Here is a 22785-nt window from a genome sequence, read left to right as displayed (position 1 = left end):
CAGGGAGCTCATCCGTGCTCTCCCTGGGTTGGATTCGAACCGGCAGCCTTCAAGTCAGCAACCCAAACTTCAAGTCATCAGTCTTGCTGACACAAGGGTTTCATCCACTGCGCCACTGGGGTTTAATGATGCAAAACCATTGTGTATCCTAAGACCATTCTCTGATCTCTTGGATAGTGCTCAGAGCTGACACTAGTTAACATAATATTTAATATAATATAATAATATTTAACATAATGTACAATTCACCAACTTTTCTGATTTGTTCTTCTTTCAGGAAAGTTGGCAGTTAAGAAAAGGCATCAGTGATATTGGAGAAGAAGTGGAATATGATGAAGAACTGTATGTGGCTGGTAACATGGTCATTTGGAGCAGAGGAAGTAAAAGCCAAGCTTCAGCAGTTTACAAAGCATTCACTGTTGACAGCCCTGTTCTGCAGGTATGAGATATGACACAGTTCTATAAATGCTTGTTGTAATGAAAATATAGGAGGAAGACTTCTTGAAAGGAAAATTATATCAGGGTAGGTTTTCTTGACTGGGATCAGGTGTTAAACATTTTCTTCTGCGGTTTTTTATGTGACTTATAATCCTTTCCCTATGTTGAATGACTGCAATATTTAGATAGTTTTTTTGTTGAGGAAAGAGGCATAATAGAGGTAGGACATTATAAAAATATATGCAAGTATGTGCAGTGTTGACTAAGCAGATAGGAGCAGATTTTCTTGCTGTCATATTAGTGCCTGAGGTTGTCCACTGATGTTCATTGATTTGGGGCAAAGATAAGAAGTAGTCCTGAAGCAGGTGTATTTTTCATTTGGTTTTTTTTAAAAGCACAAAACCCCACACATTGAATATTTTTATTTCAGGCTTTGTGGTGTGACTTCACTATACCCCAGGATAAGTCTGACAAAATAGAAGGTAATTTTAATTCTTCTGTCATTTTATTTGGAAGATGTTGAGCATTTCAAAATTGTGTTGCTTTCAAAACTAAGTACAGATAATATAAACTGACTGCCTGGGTGGATGTTGAATAACAAATTATTGAAATCTTCTTTATTTTTGCCCAATTTCAGATAGCAAGCAAATAGTAGAAAAATGCATCTGCATGTTACAGAGTTCTTGCATAAATATTCACAGCATTGAAGGAAAGGATTTCACTGCTTCCTTGCCCTTTCAGGTAAATGTATGTTAAAATAATTGTAACTTTATTAAATCTATTGTTTTCCCCAGGCTTTTGTTCTCCTAAGCTTTGTACATGTACAACACCGAGAGTTGTACAATTTCTACACCTTGCACTTAGGCTCAGTTTGCCCTCGCTTAAAATTTTGTACTGCTTTTATACTCTGTTTCATGATGCCATTGTCACTATGTTTTACTTTGTTATTGTATAAGCATTTTATTGGATGTTGTTGTGTCTCTTGTATGTATTTTATGTTGTTTTATTGTAATTATCTGGGCTTGGCCCCATGTTAGCCGTTCAGAGTCCCTTTCGGGAGATGGAGGCGGAATACAAAAATAAAGTTATTATTATTATTATTATTATTATTATTATTATTATTATTATTATTATTATTATAAAATTCTTAACTTAATCGAAATCATTGTATCTTGGTGGTTAAAACATGGCACTCTCATCAATTTTGTTATCATGCCTTGAATCCCTTTGGGGGGGGGGGGAGGGGTGTGGTAGAAATAACAATAAATGGTTACAACAAGAACAACAAAACCTATTATTATTGCTGCTGTTACTTTATCAAAATGGAAATTACTTGTGTTACAAATATTTCTATGATCCATATCTCTAATACCTTAAACATATGGAGTATTTCTTTTTATAGGTGGCAAATGTATGGTCAACAAAATATGGCTTGTTGTTTGAACGTAGTAGTTCTTCACACGAAGTGCCTCTAAGTCCTAATAGGTAAAGTAACATGGATAATGTCTTCTTATATAATATTGATTTCCTATATTGCAGTAGTATAATGTAATGTATTCAGTAAATGCTTTGCTTTATAAAATCTCTAGATCTTGACTTGTTATCAGTCATGATATGGCTTTCAGTATTGTGTAAGTTGTTTATCCTAGCACTCGCTTAAGTGGTTATTTTGTCTTTGTGTCATTTCAGAGAACCTTTGCCTACAATGTTCAGCATGCTGCATCCATTAAATGAAATAACACCAATGGTTTGTAAGTCTGGAGGTAAATTAAATAGTATATATGAAGTCAGAAAGCAGGGGCATAATTGATTGAATAAAATCCCAAGATACTTTAAAAAATGCTAAGTAGTCCTGCTTATATGCATAACTACGGAATTTTGGAGGCTTGGTTGATTTCTAGTCACACTTATGATTTGGAATGTGAACTTTTTAAGTTGATAGTCTCAGTTTTGGAAATACGAAATTGAGTGGCAATTTTATTTCTGCACAGTAGGTCTTTGATCATAACATTTAAAACCAGTAATATATGTCAAAACATATATAAATTGTAAATACTGTCCCCTTCAGCACAAAGTTGGTAAAGCTATATGTATCATGTCTTAGGAACTGGTTTTGTTTAACATGGAAAAGAGGTGACTGAGAGGTGACATGATAGATGTTTAAAAGTTTGAAAGGATATCATACTGAAGATGGAACCTGCTTGTTTTCTGCTGCTCTAGAAACTAGCGCACACAGCAATGGATTTTAACTTCAGGAAAAGAGATTCTACTTAAATATTAGGAAGAACTTCCTGAGGGTAAAGCTGTTCATCAGTGGAATATGGTGTCTCAGAGTGTGGTGGGATCTCCTTTTTTTTTTTTAAACAGAGAGTGGATGGCCATCTGTCAGGAGTACTTTGATTGTGTATTTTTTTGCATCGCAGATTGAGGTTAGACCGAATGGCTCTTGTGTTCTTTTCCAATTGTAAGATTCCATATATGGCTTTAGGACCGAGCTGCATGGGAATCAAAATACTTGTTGTTTAAATCGTCCCTGAGTGTAATATATCTAAGGTACCTTTGGTTCTCCAGATGTTGTTGTACTCCATTTCCCATGAGTCCTTGTTCACCTAACCAAAGGCAAGATATGGGAGTTCTGTAAGAGCCAAAGATTGACATACTTGGTGTAACTTTTTTTTTGCTGGCTAACCAATTTTTCCTTTACTTAGCAGGTTTGTTTGGCTCTTCTAGAGTCCAATATGTTGCCGACTATTCAATGAGAATTGTTTTCATCAATGCTGAGCCTTCCATTCTCATGACATATGATGCTACTCAGAGTTTGCATACTGTTTGGGCACTCAGAAGAGTAAAACCAGAGGTAAGAAATGAAAGACAACAGCAGGCTTAAAATTAATATGTTGAGAAAGGAAGGGGGCATAATTGTCAGAGCCTTATTTTCCAATTAAAATCTCATTAGTGTCCTCGGGTATCTCCTCCTCCCAGTGGGTAGAAAATACATATTTACTGCTTCTTGAAGGGTATGTGTTAGATTTTGAAATGGGATCAAGGAAATAAATTTATTTCTTTTGATGTGGGAACCCTAAGTATTATCATTATCATTATCATTATCAAAATGTTATTTATGCCCAGCTTTTTCTCTCCACAAGAAAACTCAAAGTGGCTATATGCATCTGAAACAACTAGTGAGTCCACTCCTCTGAAATAAAGAAAAAGAATTCTAGAGACTTGATTCTGGACTCTTCTTTTTAAGCATTACTTTGGCCTTTAAAAATTGGGCACAGCGTAGCATGTCATGTTTGGCAATTACATCTGTACCTTCAGTCCTTGTTTTTTAAAAATTACAACTGGTCCATATTCTGCTCCGAGATGTTTAAGTAGACTTGTTCTCTCTTGTACCCAACAGGAACAGAATGCAGTCTTAAGGTTTTCAGAGCAAGGGGGAACCCCACAACATGTAGCCACCAGCACTTCTTTCACGGTCCACCTTCGTAATCTGTCTAAGGGCGACTCGCCAATGGCTTCACCATTCCAGAACTATTCGTCTATTCACAGCCAAAGCAGGTCTGCATCGTCACCCAGCATCCACTCCCGCTCTCCTTCCATTTCCAACATGGCAGCTCTGAGGTAGGTTGATAAGATTATTTCAGTTGTTGATTTCTAAGGATTATTATAAAGATCACACATGCTGCAGAGATATGAGCCCCCTGATATAGTATTCCTTGAATCCAATAATGTAATACCACCTGCATGCTGAGTATGACTTCCTTCCTTCCTTTCTCTCTCTCTTCAGCACACCTCTCTATTTTGCCTGACAACCTGCTTGGGGTTTTCTGCAGCTGCAGTAAGGAGTGGGACATTACCTCCACTCCCACCTGGGTTCTGCTGAGAAAAGCAGCCCCATTAGCAGAATCAACCCCACTGGTTCCTAATCTTTGCAACTGTATTTTGAACTGAATAGTTCCCAGATTCCACTTATTTTCAATCCTTATTTATTGAGATTGGTGTCTTTTTGTAGTTTTAGTCACTCAGACCTGAAAAGCTTTGCCCTTGGAAATAGCCATAGAATTTTATTATCATTCATATATTTATATACTAGCTGTGCCCGGCCACGCGTTGCTGTGGCGAAGTCTGGTGGTATGGGAAATAAAGTATTGAGGAATTGGTGGTAGTTAAGGTAAAGGGTAACCGTTTTCCCCTGACGTTAAGTCCAGTCATGTCTGACTCTGGGGGTTGGTGCTCATCTCCATTTCTAAGCCGAAGAGCCGGCGTTGTCCATAGACTCCTCCAAGGTCATGTGGGATGACTGCATGGAGTGGCGTTACCTTCCCACCGGAGCAGTACCTATTGATGCACTCACATTTGCATTTTTTTGAACTTCTGGGTTGGCAGAAGCTGGGGCTAACAGTGGGGGCTCTCTCCGCTCCCCCAATTCAAACCTGCGGCCTTTCGGTCCAGAAGTTCAGCAGCTCAGCGCTTTAACACGCTGCGCCATCAGGGGATATTGTTTCCTAAAGGTTATGAATATACAATATTTCTGATTGGGTTTTTTTGTCTGTTAGAGGCAAGTATGAATGCTGCAATTAGGCAAAATGATCAGGATGTAATGGCCTTGCAGCTTTAAAGCCTGGCTGTTTCCTCCCTGAGTAAATTTTTTGTTGGGAGGTGTTTGCTGGCCCTGATTGTTTCCTGTCTGGAATTCCCTTGTTTTCAGAGTGGTGTTGTTTGCGATATTTTATGTGCTTCTACTGTCCGTGGCCCTGAGAAAACAGAGGATTTGCCAGACTTTGATGATGGGAATACTTTGTTGGGAGGTGTTAGCTGGCCCTGATTGTTTCCTGTGTGGAATTCCCCTGTTTATTTACTGTCCTGGTTTTAGAGATTATATGGTTCTGCATTATTCTATCCCAGTAATTATTTCATATTAAAGTAGAATCTCACTTATCCAAGATTCGCTTATACAATGTTCTGGATTATCCAACGCAGTCTGCCTTTTCATAATCAAAGTTTTTGTAGTCAGTGTTTTAAATTCATTGTGATATTTTACTGGTAAATTTGTAAATACAGTACAGTAGAGTCTCACTTATCCAACATAAATGGGCCAGCAGAACATTGGATAAGCGATTATGTTGGATAATAAGGAGGGATTAAGGATAACCCTATTAAACATCAAATTAAGTTATGATTTTACAAATTAAGCACAAAACATCATGTTAGACAACAAATTTGGCAGAAAAAGTAGTTCAATACACAGTAATTCTATGTAGTAATTACTGTATTTATGAATTTAGCAGCAAAATATCAATGAAAGCATTGACTACAAAAATGCGTTGGATAATCCAGATAGTTGGATAAGCGAGTGTTGGATAAGTGAGACTCTACTGTAATTACTACATAGCATTACTGCGCATGGAACTACTTTTTCTGTCAAATTTGTTGTATAATATGATGTTTTGGTGCTTAATTTGTTTAATCGGCTTTTCCTGAATCCCTTCTTTTTATCCAACATATTCACTTATCCTGCCGGCCTGTTTATGTTGGATAAGTGAGAGTCTACTGTATATTGATAATCTTATATTATCTGCTTAGAAGTGGATTATATGAGGCCCCTTCTTCACAGCTGTATAAAATGCACACTGAAGTGGATTATATGGCAGTGTGGAGTCAAGATAATCCAGTGCAAAGCAGATAATATAAGATTCTAAAGGGGTTATATAGCTGTGTGGAAGGGCCTTGAGTCTACACTGCCATATAATCCAGTGCAAATTAGATAATCTGTGGAAGAAGCCTAAATTAGGCCTAAATCTGCCTGTCCCCTAACTGAACCCTGGCTGTCCCTTTGCTGACAGGCTGGTTGCTAGGCGACCAAGTGGGCAGAGATTAGCCCTCTAAACTGGCAGCAATTGGATAAAAAACAATTATTGCTCTCCCTCTAATTAGGACTTTATTTTTCTTTTCTTTTTGTTGTATCAACCTTGAGGCATGGATGATGGGTTGTGTTGTCAAATTTTGAGGTTGGGGGGCCTGTACTTTTGTTGTTTTGTGAGTCGCCGTGATGCCATTACTCTTTTATATATATAGATTGTGAGAAATACCTATTGGGACATTATATGATTTCATTTTAACCGCACTTCACCTCCCACTCACCTCCCAAGTGCAGGGTTCCCCCTCCTCAAACTATTTTATCTTCATAGTAATGCTGTAAGGTAGGCTAAATTGGAACTTGCCTAATAAACCATTGGTTAAACTTTTAAATGTAGGTTAGCAGTCGTACACACCATACAGTTTGTTAAACAAAAAAGGCAGCTGCCTACTTTTCAGGAGCTGATAGTCAACTATGTCAAGAGCATTATAGCAGTAAAGAAAAGAGCAAATAATAAATGTAACTAAATGTTGCTACATATAGGTATGGTTACAATTCAATATACAATACAGAGCAGAAAAACTACCCTAAGATACAGTTTGTCCTCCAGCAAATAATACATGTAACTAAATGTTGCTTCGTATAAGTATGTTTATACGTACAGTATTTCTATAACCAAGTATCATTCAGTCACAATACAATTGACCATCCACATTTGTAAGTTTGAATTTTTCAGATTTGATTGCAGTGTTCTCTATACTGTTCCATTATCTGGGTGGAGGCCACAAGGGGGTGCTAGATGGAAAAGGATAATCTATTTTACACAGAGAAGGGGGTTGAAGTAGTTAAACCATTCCCCCGTTTACCTGTTTCCCCCACCCATGTCGCCATTGTCGAAACAACGATTGTTTATGATATGGGAATGGGGGTGAATAAGCGAAAATGGGGAAAATGGTTTTCCTTCTTCAACTCCCCCCCCCCCCCAATAAAATGGACTGTCCTTTTCTGTCTAGGCCCCCTTTTGGAGTCCTTTTGGAATTGTTAGATCCTCCAGTGCAACTTCTGACAGATGCTAACAATAAAGTTCATAGGAGGACCTAGAGATTCCCACAAAGAGCACCTCTCTAAAAATATGTAGATCCTCCATGTGATTCTGTGATCAACTTCTGGCCAAATACTGGAAGTCATGCTGGAGGACCTAGAGGTTCCTAGAGAGGTCTTCTCTTAGTTAAAAAAAATAGCATTTGTATTCACTTTTTTAACTTTCACAGTTCTCCTGTGTCCCTAACCCCAGTGAATGTGGAGGGTTGACTGGAGTTATAATTCCTAAACAGAAACTAGCAAGCAAATGTCCACTTCAAGTGCTGTGATTGTATGCATACTATACCAGCTTTACATTTAGCTGCAGTCTCTTATCCCTTATTGGATGACAGCCTAGATGCCCTTGAGCTTGTATCTTCTCATACAGAGTTGGTTCGTTTCTGAAGGGAGGACTGTATTGTAGGCTAGTTTTTTGTGCTCTCTATGCGGGAGCTGATGCTGAAATACAGCATCCTGAATAAGGTCACCCAATGAATTAGTGTCTGAGCTGAAAATCTGAACTGGGATACTTCGACCTCCTGCAGATCTGGACTGGACTGCACAGATACCTAAGGTGTACGTTCTTTGGTTGACAGGCAGGCAGAAAAGGGCACTGTGTCTACAATCCATCGCTGAACAAAAATCCTTTCTTTGTTCACAGCCGCTCTCACTCTCCAGCCTTGGGAGTGCATTCTTTCTCAGGAGTGCAGAGATTCAACTTCTCCAGCTATGCCCAGTCTCCAAAGAGGCATAGTGCCTGCCATTCTCCAAGTAGTGCAACTGAGTCCTTCCTTGCCCCAGAAACTGAACTCATTGTTCCAGAACTTTGCATAGATCATCTATGGACAGAACCATTCACTACCATGAGGTTTGGCAAAATTGATTTATCCGTGACCTTTCTTAATAGAGACCTGGATTACGTTCACACTGACTGGCTTACTGAAAATTTAAAGAAGACATTAGATTTTGTCTGTTTTTGCATATAACAATAAACAAGGAAGATGAATGAAAATGCTGTGTTTACTTGGTGTCAGGCAGTCAGGATTAGTTTAAGCTTTAACATAACATCGGACACCTGCGATGATGGCTTATTGAGCTCAAACAAGCCAGGTTTATTCTATGATTTTAGTTACATAAAACCATCATCAAAACCTTGTTTAAAGCTAGTTTATGGATCTTGGCTTTTGGGACAGAATTAATAGTAATTTAATAAGATACATTTGTTCCTTATAATCCCATGGCCAATCTGTTGCTACAATAAGAAGTATTAATCCCCCCGACAAAATAGGTATGTTTAAAGATGAATGTTAATAAGTTGGAAAATGTTCAAAATCTATAATAAATGAACATAGGAATGAAATACTTGTGTGATTATATTAGATAAAAGGAAACTAATAGTTTTTTCCTACTTGTTATATTCATGGATGGGCAGACATCTTATTAATAGTGTTGCCATAAATCAAAAGTCCACTTGACAGAAAATGTCAACATCTATCAAACTTTCTAGATTCAAATGTGTAGATTTATAAATAATGCAATTTATGAAGATATTTATCAATAACAATAATTGTAGGAGGTTTTTTGCTACAATGGTCTGACACATTGAAATTCATTAGTTGCTCAAACTTCAGTGTGCGTGTCTGTGTGTATATGTATACTTGCTTTAGAAGATAACACTTGCTCTAGAATTTCTCCATGTTGACATAGATATAAGCCTTCTTGAATATATTGAGATTTATTTCTATCTAACAGACTAGTAGACATGTACTGTATAGGAAAGTGCTGTCAATGTAAAAAGAATATACAAGATTCCAGTAAGATATGCTTTAAGCTAATCTTTTAGACTTGTTCATTTAACATTTTTCAAAGCAGCTTCTTTAGGCTTTTTAATTAGTAATATCAATTTTATTTATTGTTTCTCTTTTCATTGAATTGTTGATAGGGAGAAAAACTCACAAGCTTCCAAAGTATTTATTACAACTGATCTTTGTGGGCAAAAGTTTTTGTGCTACTTAGTGGAGTCCCAGCTCCAGTTGCGGTAAGTATGGCTTTTTTGAATTGTTGTATGGGATGGAACCATATCATTAAAGTCTATATCCCAGTATTCCTCAGCTACATGCTCTCTTTTGAAATACAGTGCCCATCATCTGCAGCCAGTATGACTAAATCATGTAGAAATCTATATATATAAAAGGATAAAGTTGCGGGCGCAGTGACTATAACAACAAAACTAAACATCCCAGAAATATGAAACTTGGCAACACAATGCAAAAGCCTTGCCTCCCGGTTACAACAACACAACCACACCACAAAACCACAATCCGGACCCACAAAACTCACAACAACACATCATGACTACCTAGAAACACAAAACTTGGCAACACAACACAAAAGCCTTGCCTCCCGGTTGTAACAACACAATCACACCACAAAACCACACTGGACCCACAAAACTCACAACAACGCATCGTGACTATAACAACACAACTAAATGCCCCAGAAATACAAAACTTGACAACACAACGCAAACGCCTTGCCTCCCGGTTGTAACAACACAACCACACCACAAAACCACAATCCAGACCCACAAAACTCACAACAACGCATCGTGACTATAACAACACAATTAAACGCCCCAGAAATACAAAATTTGACAAAACAACGCAAAAGCCTTGCCTCCCGGTTGTAACAACACAATCACACCACAAAACCACAATCCAGACCCACAAAATTCACAACAATGCATCATGATTATAACAACACAACTAAATGCCCCAGAAATACGAAACTTGGCAAAACAATGCAAAAGCCTTGCCTCCCAGCTGTAACAACACAATCACACCACAAAACGCAATCCGGACCCACAAAACTCACAACAATGCATCGTGACTATAACACCACAACTAAACGCCCCAGAAATACGAAACTTGGCACACAACTAAACGCCCCAGAAATACAAAATTTGACAACACAACGCAAAAGCCTTGCCTCCCAATTGTACGAACACAACCACACCACAAAACCACAATCCGGATCCAGAAAACTCACAACAATGCATCGTGACTATAACAACACAACTAAACGCCCCAGAAATACGAAACTTGGCAACACAACACAAAAGCCTTCCCTCCCGGTTGTAACAACACAACCACACCATAAAACCACAATCTGGACCCAAAAAACTCACCACAACGCATTGTGACTATAACAACACAACTAAACGCCCCAGAAATACAAAACTTGGCACACAAATAAGCGCCCCAGAAATACAAAACTTGACAACACAACGCAAAAGCCTTGCCTCCCGGTTGTAACAACACAACCACACCACAAAACCACAATCCGGACCCACAAAACTCACAACAACACATCGTGACTATAACAACACAATTAAACCGGATGGCCATCTGTCTGAGGGGTTTGGGTGGGGTCTTCCTCCATGACAAAAATAAAGGGGTTGGACTGGATACAAACTACAAATTCCAGCACCCCATGGCATGGAGTCCATGCATTTCAATTAGAGGCCTCTTCCTTCCTTTCCCCGCCATCCAACCCACTGACCCAGTTCCATGGCTCCGCAGGCAGGAAAGGCTGGGATGGATAGAACGAAGGAAGGAGGGAGGGAAGGGAAGCGAAGGAACGCCAGGGACAAGAGCCCTCCCTGTCTGCCCAGAAGGCCAAGAGCAAAAGGGAGAGAAAGACAATTGATCCGGTTATATTTACCCTCCTTTCTGACCAGTGTGTTCTTATCAGCGAGCTCAGGATCGGAGCAGAGAAAGGGAACAGCATAGGAATAAAGGAAACAAGGAGAGCACCCACTCTATCTATCCATCCACTCATCTATCCATCCACTCACCCACTAATAATAAACACCTACACAGGCAAGAATCAGCCATGTACTGAGTCTACAAGGCCATTCAGTGCTCATCCACCTCCCGAATCCCTACATTCATACTTGGCCTCCAAAAAAACAATTACAATAATAACAATGACAACAACAACAATAAGAATCTACCCCATCACAGGCAAGAAGCAGCCAGGCACTGAGGCTGAGAGGCCAGTCAGTGCTACACTGGGCCTCCAAAAAACAATACAGTAGCATCTAACTTATCCAGCCTTCATGACCACTACAACAACAACAACAATAATAAACACCTACACAGGCAAAACAAAAAAAAGACTATTTTACCAGAATAAGATGTAAACCGCACTCAGCAGAATCAGACATCACAATTAACAACAAACCAAAGACAACAGGGATCTCAAGCAATTATCAATCAACACAAAAATTGAAGAAGGTAACAGACTTCAAATACTACTACTAATGTGAGTATAAAGAAGGGTGGAGGTCACAGCATAAATACAACCTAATGTAGACTGACCAACACCACCAGACTAAGCCACAGCAACGCGTGGCCGGGCACAGCTAGTGTTATATATAGTTGTTAAGAACTGCAGTTGGGGGCATTTCTTATGTAATATTTGGCTGAGATCTTTTGCTTTCCTCACTTTTAGCTGTGTGAAGTTTCAACAGAGTAATGACATGTCCCAGTTGATCTTTGGCACTGTTACCAATATACCAGCAAAGGATGCCGCTCCCATTGAAGTAAGTATAAAAATACTAAATGTAGATTACATGTGTTCTTTATCAGTTGATAACATTCCTTCAAATACTAGCTGATTAGTGTGCTCTTTTTCCTTTTTTTTTTTTTTTAATATTCCCAGAGCATTGACACAATGCTGGTTCTGGAAGGCAACGGAAACTTAGTTCTGTTTACTGGAATAGTTCGGGTGTGTATGACACTTTTTTCACTTTAATGCCTCATATGTAGATTAACTTTCCATAGTTCTGCATTCCATTTTGTGACTTGCCCAAGTCTTTCTGGATGTTCCCCTTGCTTGCTTTCTTTCCATTTCGTCTTCAGTTATAGCCTTGTTTAACCATTTGCCTTTATGCATGAGGGCTGAAAGTGGATAAGATCATGTATGTTGGCTCTCCCCTCAGTGCTCCTTCTCATCTGGCCCCTATGTCCCTGAAATGAGCTTGAAAGGATGTTGAATACATATTCATTGTACATTGAACATGAGTAGAAGACTTCTGTGCGTTCCTGTTGTTGTTGTGGCCATTTCCCACTTACAGTGGCGCTATGACAGGTTTTTCATAGTAAGATTTGTTCAGAGAAGGTTTGCTTTTGCTTTCCTCCAAGGCTGAGAGAGTGTGACCTACCCAAGGTCACCCAGCGTGATTTCATGGCCTCCAAAGTTGTATATAGTTTGATGATTTTTACCTTTTTTAAATACTAGGGAATCCAAATGGGATCAGGCATAGAACCTGGGAAGATTACCTTTTTTTTGGACTGCAGGTCCATCATGACCAGTTGGTGGAATTGCGTTTCCTCCAAAGTAACTTTTGCAAGTTCTGGTCAGTAATAGAAAGCATGCTTTGTGTGTGTAAGATCTTAGCTTCAATTTCTGGCATTTTCCATTTCTTTTTTAAAAAATGGTATGAAGCAAATGATAGAAAAGGGCATTTCTTGTGATTCTGCAAGTCTGAATGCTGGTCAAAATAGATGATGATAGTAGATGTACAAATATAGGTATACATTAGTTAACAAAGTCAATATTGTACCAGAGGCAGAAATAATATAGAGAGAATTGGAATAGGTTCCTACACCATAAAATCTGTAAGGATTTGTACATGTTAAATCAAACAGCCATTGTGTAGACACATTGTTATCAAAAGCTTTCATCTAGATAGGGAAAAAAACGAAGGCTGCTAGATGAGCATTTGTAGAAATGGTCGTCTTTGTCAGAGGCTTTGTTAAATGGGATATGCCTATAGTCTCATAGATTTTTAATGTATTTTTAATTTATAGTATATTGCATCTTTCTCTTGGAATGAGAGTGGAATAAATGATGCTGTCCAATTCTGTATCAGCATTTTTGAGCAATCCCATTTATCAACGTTTGAGATAAATAGCTTGTCATTATATAGTTGATTCGGTGTCTAGTGTTGTCTTTTCAATGGTGTTTTAGACTTTAAAAGTTAGATCTCTAGGCACTTTGTATAACTGTTTGTTTGTTGCTCCTTACAAGGTAGGAAAAGTGTTCATACCTGGCTTGTTGGCGCCTTCACTGACAATGTCAAATCAGATGCCTCGTCCAAGCACTCCTTTGGATAGTGTCAACAGCCCTTCCAAGCCTTTGAATAAGCACCTTGGACTCTTAGATGAGGTAAGAAGGTGGTCATTGAAAAGCTTGAATTAAGGCACAGTGTCTGTGGTGGCAGCAAGTTAATAAAATTTGGTGGTGTCCAATGGGAAGATACAATAAATACAGTCTCACACAGGAACCACCAGAGCACCCAACAATGGATGGCTACCATGGTGGGATAGCAGGAGATTCTCACATTGTTGGCACAGGCAAGGATAAGGGAAATACTTTAGTTTGTGGCAGTCGATGGGTTAAGTGAAAATCCACCATTTGGTGAGAGCGGAAGAATAGATCTTCACAGTTGATGTCGGCAGAGGAATAAGTAGAAAATGTGCCTGGAGGAATGTAAGCAGAGACTGGATAGCCTTTTACCTGGTACCCTGTGATGGGAAGATGACTCCATTAAGTAGGGCCTTGAACTAAATAACTTTCAAAATGCCCCCAACTCATTGATTCTGTCAGTATTATAATATGATAACTTTTGCCCCCCCCCCTCCTTTAAAGGGAATGTTGTCCCCTGTTCCAGAGCTGAGAGATTCTTCCAAACTTCTAGACTCTTACATTGATGACTGCACTTTTCAGCAACTCACAACTTTTGTACATTCTGTGAGAGATAATGTTCAGAATAGAGTGACTCTGGTAAGTATTACTCTGTAGATTAACTTGGGCTATATCAAAGTATGGCATGATACAGTAGTTAGAGCTGGATTTGAATGTAGTGTTTCTGACCTCCTAGCCATGATTTTTGAAAATTTGAACTCTGCATGGTTTGATAATACGTTCAAATGACAGTTTGTATCTAGATAGAGGAATTATAGTTGAAACTATTATAGTTGCTGGTTCGAATCCTGTTCTGTGAAGAAAGAAAGCAGGAGGAAGCTCCTGTGTACTCAGACCATGATTAGGAGATATCTGATAGACTGATGGACCAGAAAGGAAATATTTGATATGTAGAAAAATTAATATTTATTGAATTTAATATTTTGATGTATCTGATTTTATCTTTGTTGTGTAATGAACATGTAGCTAAGGTCTTACCAGAATATATGCATTCCTCTGCTTTTTGGTGGCTCCCAAATAGACTTCAAAAATAGCTTCTGCATGTCAAGGATCAATTTAGTTTTGTAATGTTGACTGTATGCTTTTCTGTCTTTTCTTTACATAGGAACTGAGCAATGGCTCAATGGTCAGAATTACCATTCCTGAAGTTGCAACTTCAGAATTAGGTATGATACTGAATCTGTATCATTTTCTTTCTTTGGGTGGGCGGGCAGTAAAATGGAATCCAACAAACTAACATTCAGGTCCTGAATCAGCTTAGGTATGGCTCTATATTCTTGCTACCAATTTCCTGACTTTTGCTGAGTGACCAGACCTTGTTGTTTGGAAAGCAAAACATTTTGTTTCAGCAGCCTTTCCCCTTTTCTGGGGTTTTTCTAAAAACATTCACTGGTAACTTTCTGAAAATTTGATGGAACACATCCTTGTGTGGGTTGTGTTTCCACTTGCTTCTGCAGCCAGGAATCAGGATTTTGCAGTGTCGTTCAGCAGAGGGAGAGATCTCCTTATAGTTTCAATCCTACCTATTGATCTAATTTAACATCTTTCATCAGAAAGGGTTGATACTGACCTCAAGCCTGGGGAAGTGAGCAGAAATTGGTCCCTAATCCTTCTGTAATTCCCCTTAGTTAAGTTAGGTGTTAAGTTAAGTTGGAGTCACATCAGATTGCGGATATTTATACTGGCCCTGGGCCATCTAATATGAAATAAATTTAGAGGCTCAGAATATAATGATTCCTCTTTGTTGTTGTTCTTTTGTCTCCCACTTTTACTTGGAATAGTCAAAAGGTGTTTACAAGGCATTAAGTATATCCTGCCTAAAGAAATTGATGTGCAAATGCTTGTCAGATGGTATAATGCATACAACGCACCAGGAGGACCAAGTTACTACTCAGAGTGGAGCCTATTTGTGACTTGTCTCATGAACATGATGGGTTACAACACAGAAAGAGTGGCCTGGACTCGCAATGTAAGTTACCTTGCAGGGCCATCTATCACTTGGCTTCTAAGCAAGACCAAATAGTAAATCATCACTTGGAAAACAGTAATTTTATACACAATGCCGATCCAGCATAAAATAGTGATCCCACTAAAGGTTAGGAAAAACTTCTTGTATAGTTCAAAAATATTTTTTCCAAGTTAAATATGAACTGTTTCTCATAATGTTAGTCTTCTTATTTTGAGTGCAAACACAGAAGTTTTCTTTCAAAAACTAATCGGTACAAATGTAGTATATTAGACAGGGACTGGATCCAGGCTTTAAAAGCAAGTGTTGGACATTACTGAGCTGAATATTTAAGAACTGCATTTTGGAAAGAAATCTCAAAAATGAATTTATATCAGTAGAACTGTTGAGGCTTGTCTGCACTTCTCCACATGCTTCCTACGTAGTCCACAAAAACCTTTCTGTGGCTCAAGGACCAAATCCAAAGTCCCACTGAAGTTGACGAGGGTCGTCACTAAGTCTGTCATCTTTAGTTTCTTCCTTAAAGTCAGATTTACTGACATTGGTAGTGCTTGCTTTTAAGTGAAAATAAGGTTTAGATTTTAAGTGTAGTTAGTTAGCCGTTGTTTATGCACAAGTGATATAAAAAAGGTAATATCAACCGCATTTTGGATGAATAAATATAGTATTTTGCTGCTTATAATTGTTTCTGTAGTGTATGTATTTTAAAACCAGAATTCAGTGCTCTCTGGTATAATTTGATATTTCTTCATTCTAGCTTGATTTTGAAGGATCACTTTCTCCAGTCATTGCTCCCAAAAAGGCTCGACCATCAGAAACAGGATCAGATGAAGTAAGAAGAATTTAATTTACTGGTAGTTTCCAATGATTTTATAAATCCATTGAATTTGAGAAGTGTTTTAAAGGCTTTTATAGTCCAAGAAAGGTATAAGCAGTGTTTGGTTAATGTGAATATGAAGTTGTGACCTAACATCTGAGCAGTGATATACTGGAGAAGGCTGATCTAACCAATACTCTGTTAATAGTTACTTTTAACTAATGAGGTTCTTTCACTGTCTGGTCAGACAATCTTTTCCCCCATATCAAGGAGTGTTTCTTTTTGTCACCAAACAGTTGTGTTCATTTTTTGATCATAAAGGCACAAATCCAGTTGGGAATCATTACTATAGTAATGACTGTAGTAATTATTGCATGTTAAATGTGTAAACTAAAACAATCACTATATACATTAATCCTAGCTCTTTTTTCTGTTTTTTTAGGATGCAGAGTATCTTTTAAATTCTGATTACCATAAAAATGTCGAGTCTCATCCTTTGGCTAAAGCTTTATGCCTGGATCCGCTGGAAGTAAAATTTCCCAAAGACAATGCTTCACACAAACACTGCTTGGACTCCACCACTCTTCTTTTCCCTCACATTCCAGCTATTTTCTATGTGCTCCATTTAATCTATGAGGAGCTGAAGCTGAATTGTTTGATGGGTGAAGGAATTCGTTCCTTAGCTGTTCTTCTGGTTCAATTAGCAAGGTATTCTCCCCTAGAAATGAATTAGAGTTGGTTGTGTTTCTTGGCGGTGGTTAAGAAGATTTGCAGTCAGATCATAAAGCAGATTAGACGTTTCCCTCCCTTTTCTTTGCACAAATGATAGCAGGTTGAGTGGAAGGGTGAGTTGCCAGGACCACTTATTATCAGAGAGGAAGAAGGAGTTGTTTTTTTATCTTTGTAGTTAACATTCTGTGGGCTTGACTTTTTCTGGTGTTTTATAGCATAGTCTTATGCTTCCTGGAAGTGTGTTCCTTCAGGTAGCAAGAGAGCCATTCCCAGAAGTCCCTTAATGGGAGAAAGGTCTGCCACTTTTGGGGTCAGGAGTGGATTTCTGGTTTTCCTGAGATATTCTCAGAATATTTTCTCCATTGGTCATAGTGAGAGGGGAAATAAAAGGGGAAAAATGAAGAATGGAATAAAAATGCCACGCCTTTTCCTTCTGCCTTCTGAGATGATTCTAGGACAACAGTTCACTTGCCAATAGATCTCTCTTGCCTAGCCCCATTGATACTGCTGTGGATTTTAAAAATCCGTTATCAAAATGTTAAGGCTCATTTTGGCTAGTATTACAGCATGCTGGCAAAAACTATCAAATTCAGGGTCACAAGTATTACATCTGGTTTACATATTATGGTATAGATTTAATGGAAAAGATTCAAGATATTTCTAGCGCCAGCAATGGTAAATGTAGGAATAATATATTTTACTATTCTTAAGGAATTGCAATGAATTGGATAGGATTACATGTTTTTGTTTTTACTTCCAAACAACTATTGTTTGACTTTTTTCTTGTGTTACCAAGAAAAAATTGGGTGCCTATTACTGTACCTGTGTTCCACTGTCTGTATACTGGTTTGTTGAGTAATGTCTAGATTCCAATAAAGCAGAGATATTACTTCTGTTTTAGATGGAACCCTATAAATGGCTTAATATACATTTTGTGGACTCCTTTTTCTAAAATCTCCAACCAGTATCACCACTGGCCACGCTAGCTAGACCATTATGAGGACTGTAGTTCATAAAAGTAATGTTCTAAGCTTTTCCCCTTCCCATCCTCTAATTCAGTGTTTCTCAAACTTTGTTCCTCCAGATGTTTTGGACTTCAGCTCCCACAATTCCTAACAGCTGGTAAACTGGCTGAGATTTCTGGGAGCCAAAGTCCAAAACTCCTGGAGGAGAGAGTTTGAGAAATATTGCTCTGATTAATACAGTAGAGTCTCACTTATCCAACATAAACGGGCCGGCAGAATGTTGGATAAGCGAATATGTTGAATAATAAGGAGGGATTCAGGAAAAGCCTATTAAACATCAAATTAGATAATGATTTTACCAATTAAGCACCAAAATATCATGTTATACAACATATTTAACAGAAAAAGTAGTTCAATACGCAGTAATGCTATGTAGTAATTACTGTATTTACAAATTTAGCACCAAAATATCACGATGTATTGAAAACATTGACTACAAAAATGTGTTGGATAATCCAGAAAGTTGGATAAGCGAGTCTTGGATAAGTGAAACTCTACTGTAATTGCATGTGAACTTGTGAATCTCAGAATGCAATTTGCATCTTGTTTCCTATTTTTAGAGACTTAAATCTGGAAGCATACCTTGATTATTACTACAGAGACTATCCAATACTAGTGAAGACTTCCAGGCAGACATGCATAATTGATCCAGGCAAGTCTCAAAAGTATTGTTTCAACTTTTTAGTGCAATTAATCACTCAGTAGATATGTGTGAGGTTGTTGTATCAGATTCAGTATTAATATAATAAACTCTTAGGACTTTTGCTTCTTGAGCTTTGTAATACCTTGCAGCTTAGTAATACCATTGTATTTTCTTTAAAATTCAGAGCTGGAAAATACATTTCTAATTATTTATGGTCTTTACAGTGGCTTTATTATGCTATTCAGCACTCTTTTAAGAGTGATATTAAACATTGTGTGTTATATTTCTTTCACTTAGTTTAATTATTTATTTTTTAAAGGATAGATTTGCTTTTTTCTTTGCTGACCTTACAAGATTGTTTTTCACAGGTTTGAGAAAATATGATCAACACCAACACTTTAAAAACTGAGAACTACATTTGGGGGGGGGGATGTCAGTGGGGGCATACAGTTTTGTATTCCTGGAAAATATGATACAGTCTTCACAAACTGTGCCCAAGATAAGCTATTTGCTTATGATGGGCAGTATGGACAGTCATTATGAATTATGAATTCATACCCAACCAGCCATGTACTTTATAGATTGGTGGTCAATGGATGTACCACATAGATTACTTCAACAGCACATGACTGCTGTGATCATGGAAGTTCCCATTGGTTATTCCCATGAATGCTTTGCATTTAGGTTTTTTTCACCTGTACGATCAGCATAAGCCTCTACTAGCCGGAGTATTTTAATTCTGTTCTCTGTTTTACTCTGTTTTTAAACCAGTGTGTGGGATGCAGCACCCAACCTTTTTTTCAGTGGAGCCTCCAAGTATTTTTCAGTGGCTGAGTTCCTGCTTAAAGGGAGAAAGCGTGGCTCCCTACCCTTATTTGCCTGGAATCTGTGAAAGGAGCAAACTGGTAGTGTTGGTATGTACCGTAAGAACTGAGAAAAAGACTGATACATTTCTGTATGCTTAACTTGAGGTATTTCTGTTGTCTGTCCTCCAGTATTAAATTCTGAGAGTTTTTTCATCATTGGATGGCTTCCTCGATTGTGCCTCTTAGGATGAATGAAGATATTTAATCTGGAAGATCCAGAATGGAATAAATGTCATTAAAGTAGATCAGATGAGCAGGGTTTCAAAGGAACTAAATGTCTTAAACCTTCTGGGCTGTTATTATTAAGCCATAGGAGAGAGGTGAACCATTTTTGGCCTTCTGGTTGCTGTTGGATTGCAATTTCCATTATCCCTCATCAATTGCTGTGTTGACTGCGGGAAGTTGCAGCTCAACATTTGGAGGGCCTCTGGCTACCTTCTGGTATACAGCCATAGCTCCATTCACATGAAGGAAAACACAGTGGAATAATTTTATGAACAAACCTTTTTGAGTATATGTAGTCTTATCATTAGATAGACTGATTCAAGGCAAATCTTGGGATTTGTAATAACATACATCAAACTGGTAGTGGTTTCACTTAGATTTTTGCAATACTGTATTTCTTCAATTCTAAGACACACGTTTTCCCTATATAAACATCTTTTATGTATTTTTCTTGTTGGTACTGAAATTAGAGTCCATCTCACAGTTGATGGCATCTTACAATGGGAGAAATATGGTACATGTGTTGCACTGTGTATGCCATTCCATGCTAATGGGGAAAAATGAGATTTTGTTGTATTCAACTTTCTCATGCCCTGTTCATGCAAATAGTTATTTGAGTTTAGCAAATCCTTTGATATACTTTAAATTTTCTCTTCTCACTAATTGAGAAATATGGAGGATTCTGATTTGGAAATTCTAAAAGAGAAAATGTATGGATTGTTATATGGAATTTAACTGGTGATTACCTTTGACCTTCCAGTCATTTTAGATTTCAACTTCTGGAATCCTTGAATTTAGTCCATGTTGACTCAAAGTTCTAGGAACTGAATAGCCAATTTAGTCTGAACTTCGATGTATATGTTTATTCTAATTCAATAAATTCCTCCCAAATAATCTTCCTTCTTCTCTCTGTTGCTTAAATGGATGTGGAAATGTTGTGTGAACAGAACCTAAGACAGAATTCCTTTTTCCTGAGCAGAGTGTTGCACTGTACATACTTGGTGACGAAAGAGCTGTTTTAAATGAAGCATCCAACTATTTATCCAAGATAACTTCAGGTAAGATATATTTTGAATAAAGGTATATTGCAACTCATTTCTTGCTACATTTCTTGTTTTTACAAGTGGCGTGCTTTCATTCTGTCTCTTTTGACTTAGGTCCGCGGAAGCAGCCAACTGAACTAGAAGAGCCCCGGTATGTTAAAAGAGACCATAAAAATCCATTTGGAAGTTATTTTGTCCCCACCCCTTTGTAATTCCTTGACCAAGTGAGAATTTAATGTGTTTTTTCTGTTGAAAATCTTGTGTATGTTTCTCCTTTACTAGTTAGTGTATTACATAGCAACTAAAGAAGTAAGTAAGGTAATAGTTGCTGCTCATAAATGGAAGACAGAACATTTGTAATGCCTACCCTTTTCAGTAACATGGTTCCCATGTGCCAGGACCAATGTGAGCAGGCACCTGAATGTTTGCACATCTTTGCAAGCACCATTGCATCTGCTCGTTAATTGTTACTTTGATTCTTCATACGTTATTCTTGCCATCTGGTTGTAAATCTTTGGTCCCTTGAACACTGTTGCCTTCTCAATCTAGTATATACATTACATTGGGTGTTGAATAAATGCAAACATTGCATTTTATTAGATTTGCATGTGTTTTGCAGGGGCAGTTTTAGGCACAGCACATCAGCTTCCAGTCTTGCTGAAAAGCTGGTTCTGTGGATGACAAGTGTAGGTAAGAAGGTTTATTGTTTTTAAAGACATTTTGCAACGTACTCTGAAACAAATTGATCTGGATAGGTTTACATAAATACAGTGAAGCTAGAAATGTAAATGCTGAAAGTAAATGTTGGTTCTGACTGAATCGTTTTAGCAGGTTTGAAGTATTTTGTAAATCTGCCACATCCAATTTACCAGAGATAGTAGTGAAATAAAAAAAATCAAGTGTATAACCAACATGAAAGATAATATTTCTGTTAGACTGATCACAGCCCCTTTAAAAATTATCACTTATCTCTCGCTGAGATTCTGCTACAGGCTCCTAAGCTTATAGGGAAACACATGTTCATGCTTTTGCATTTGTGCATACGGGCAATAATGACTGTATGTAATAGTCTCATATTTGTTTTCTGTTCAAATACTAGGATTCACTTTAAGAGACCTGGAATCCTTGCCTTTTGGAGTTGCTCTTCCTATTAGAGATGCGATATATCACTGCCGACAGCAACCTGCCTCTGACTGGCCGGAAGCTGTCTGTCTACTGATAGGCCGTCAGGATCTTTCCAAACAAGCTTGTGAGGGAAATTTGCCAAAGAGTAAAGTTGTAAGTATCTGAAGTGAAGTTTCTTCCAACTGCTGTAGTTTTAGATTTTCTATAAGTAAGTGGATTTAAAGCGTTTGAATTAAAATTAGATAATAGTCCCAGTTCAACAAATGATGCATTTTTTGAAAGAGTAGGGCAGATATGACTTTTGGTAAATGCACTTCTGTATTTAGCAACTCACTGAAGAGTTCCTCATTCTCTCCCTCCCCATACCTCCAAAAGTCTGACACCCAGATGATCTCATCTGATATGCCCTCAACTTCAGAGACCGAAGAAGATGATGATGGAATGAATGATATGAACCAGGAAGTGATGTCGTTGATATGGAGTGAAGACTTGAGGTTGCAAGAGGTGCGCAGGCTTCTGCAAAGTGCCCACCCGGTCCGGGTTAATGTAATTCAGATGCCAGAAGTCAGTGACCACGAATATATTGAAGAAAAAGAAAACCGGTAAACAGCATTCCTACTTCAGTTCTCTGGTCCTCAGACTTTGACTCCCAAGTGAAACTACCAGTGGAATGTCCTAAGGATGTGATTAAT

General features: G+C 38.1%; 1 protein-coding gene across 4 annotated transcripts in view; it reads left to right on the top strand.

Annotated features, from left to right (window-relative positions):
* anapc1 (anaphase promoting complex subunit 1) overlaps positions 1-22785 on the top strand; it is a 57407-nt gene that overhangs the window by 6212 nt on the left and 28410 nt on the right. Inside the window, exons 3-26 of one of the 4 annotated variants that reach the window (XM_062970751.1) lie at positions 278-439; positions 869-920; positions 1076-1179; positions 1841-1923; positions 2128-2189; positions 3150-3295; positions 3842-4062; positions 8040-8246; positions 9321-9416; positions 11894-11984; positions 12104-12169; positions 13475-13612; positions 14096-14230; positions 14757-14817; positions 15433-15620; positions 16375-16449; positions 16877-17142; positions 18752-18843; positions 19606-19748; positions 20905-20983; positions 21083-21119; positions 21588-21658; positions 22068-22246; positions 22469-22695. In XM_062970751.1, coding sequence (XP_062826821.1) covers positions 278-439; positions 869-920; positions 1076-1179; positions 1841-1923; positions 2128-2189; positions 3150-3295; positions 3842-4062; positions 8040-8246; positions 9321-9416; positions 11894-11984; positions 12104-12169; positions 13475-13612; positions 14096-14230; positions 14757-14817; positions 15433-15620; positions 16375-16449; positions 16877-17142; positions 18752-18843; positions 19606-19748; positions 20905-20983; positions 21083-21119; positions 21588-21658; positions 22068-22246; positions 22469-22695 — 2981 coding nt within the window. Of the gene's footprint in view, positions 1-277; positions 440-868; positions 921-1075; positions 1180-1840; positions 1924-2127; positions 2202-3146; positions 3296-3841; positions 4063-8039; positions 8247-9320; positions 9417-11893; positions 11985-12103; positions 12170-13474; positions 13613-14095; positions 14231-14756; positions 14818-15432; positions 15621-16374; positions 16450-16876; positions 17143-18751; positions 18844-19605; positions 19749-20904; positions 20984-21082; positions 21120-21587; positions 21659-22067; positions 22247-22468; positions 22696-22785 lie in introns of all 4 variants that reach the window. The other 3 variants (XM_062970747.1, XM_008120089.3, XM_008120088.3) reach the window with 3 other exon arrangements.

Source organism: Anolis carolinensis, chromosome 1 (genome assembly GCF_035594765.1).
Source record: "Anolis carolinensis isolate JA03-04 chromosome 1, rAnoCar3.1.pri, whole genome shotgun sequence".
Lineage (NCBI taxonomy): Eukaryota > Metazoa > Chordata > Lepidosauria > Squamata > Dactyloidae > Anolis > Anolis carolinensis.
This window is presented reverse-complemented; position numbering and strand designations above follow the sequence as displayed.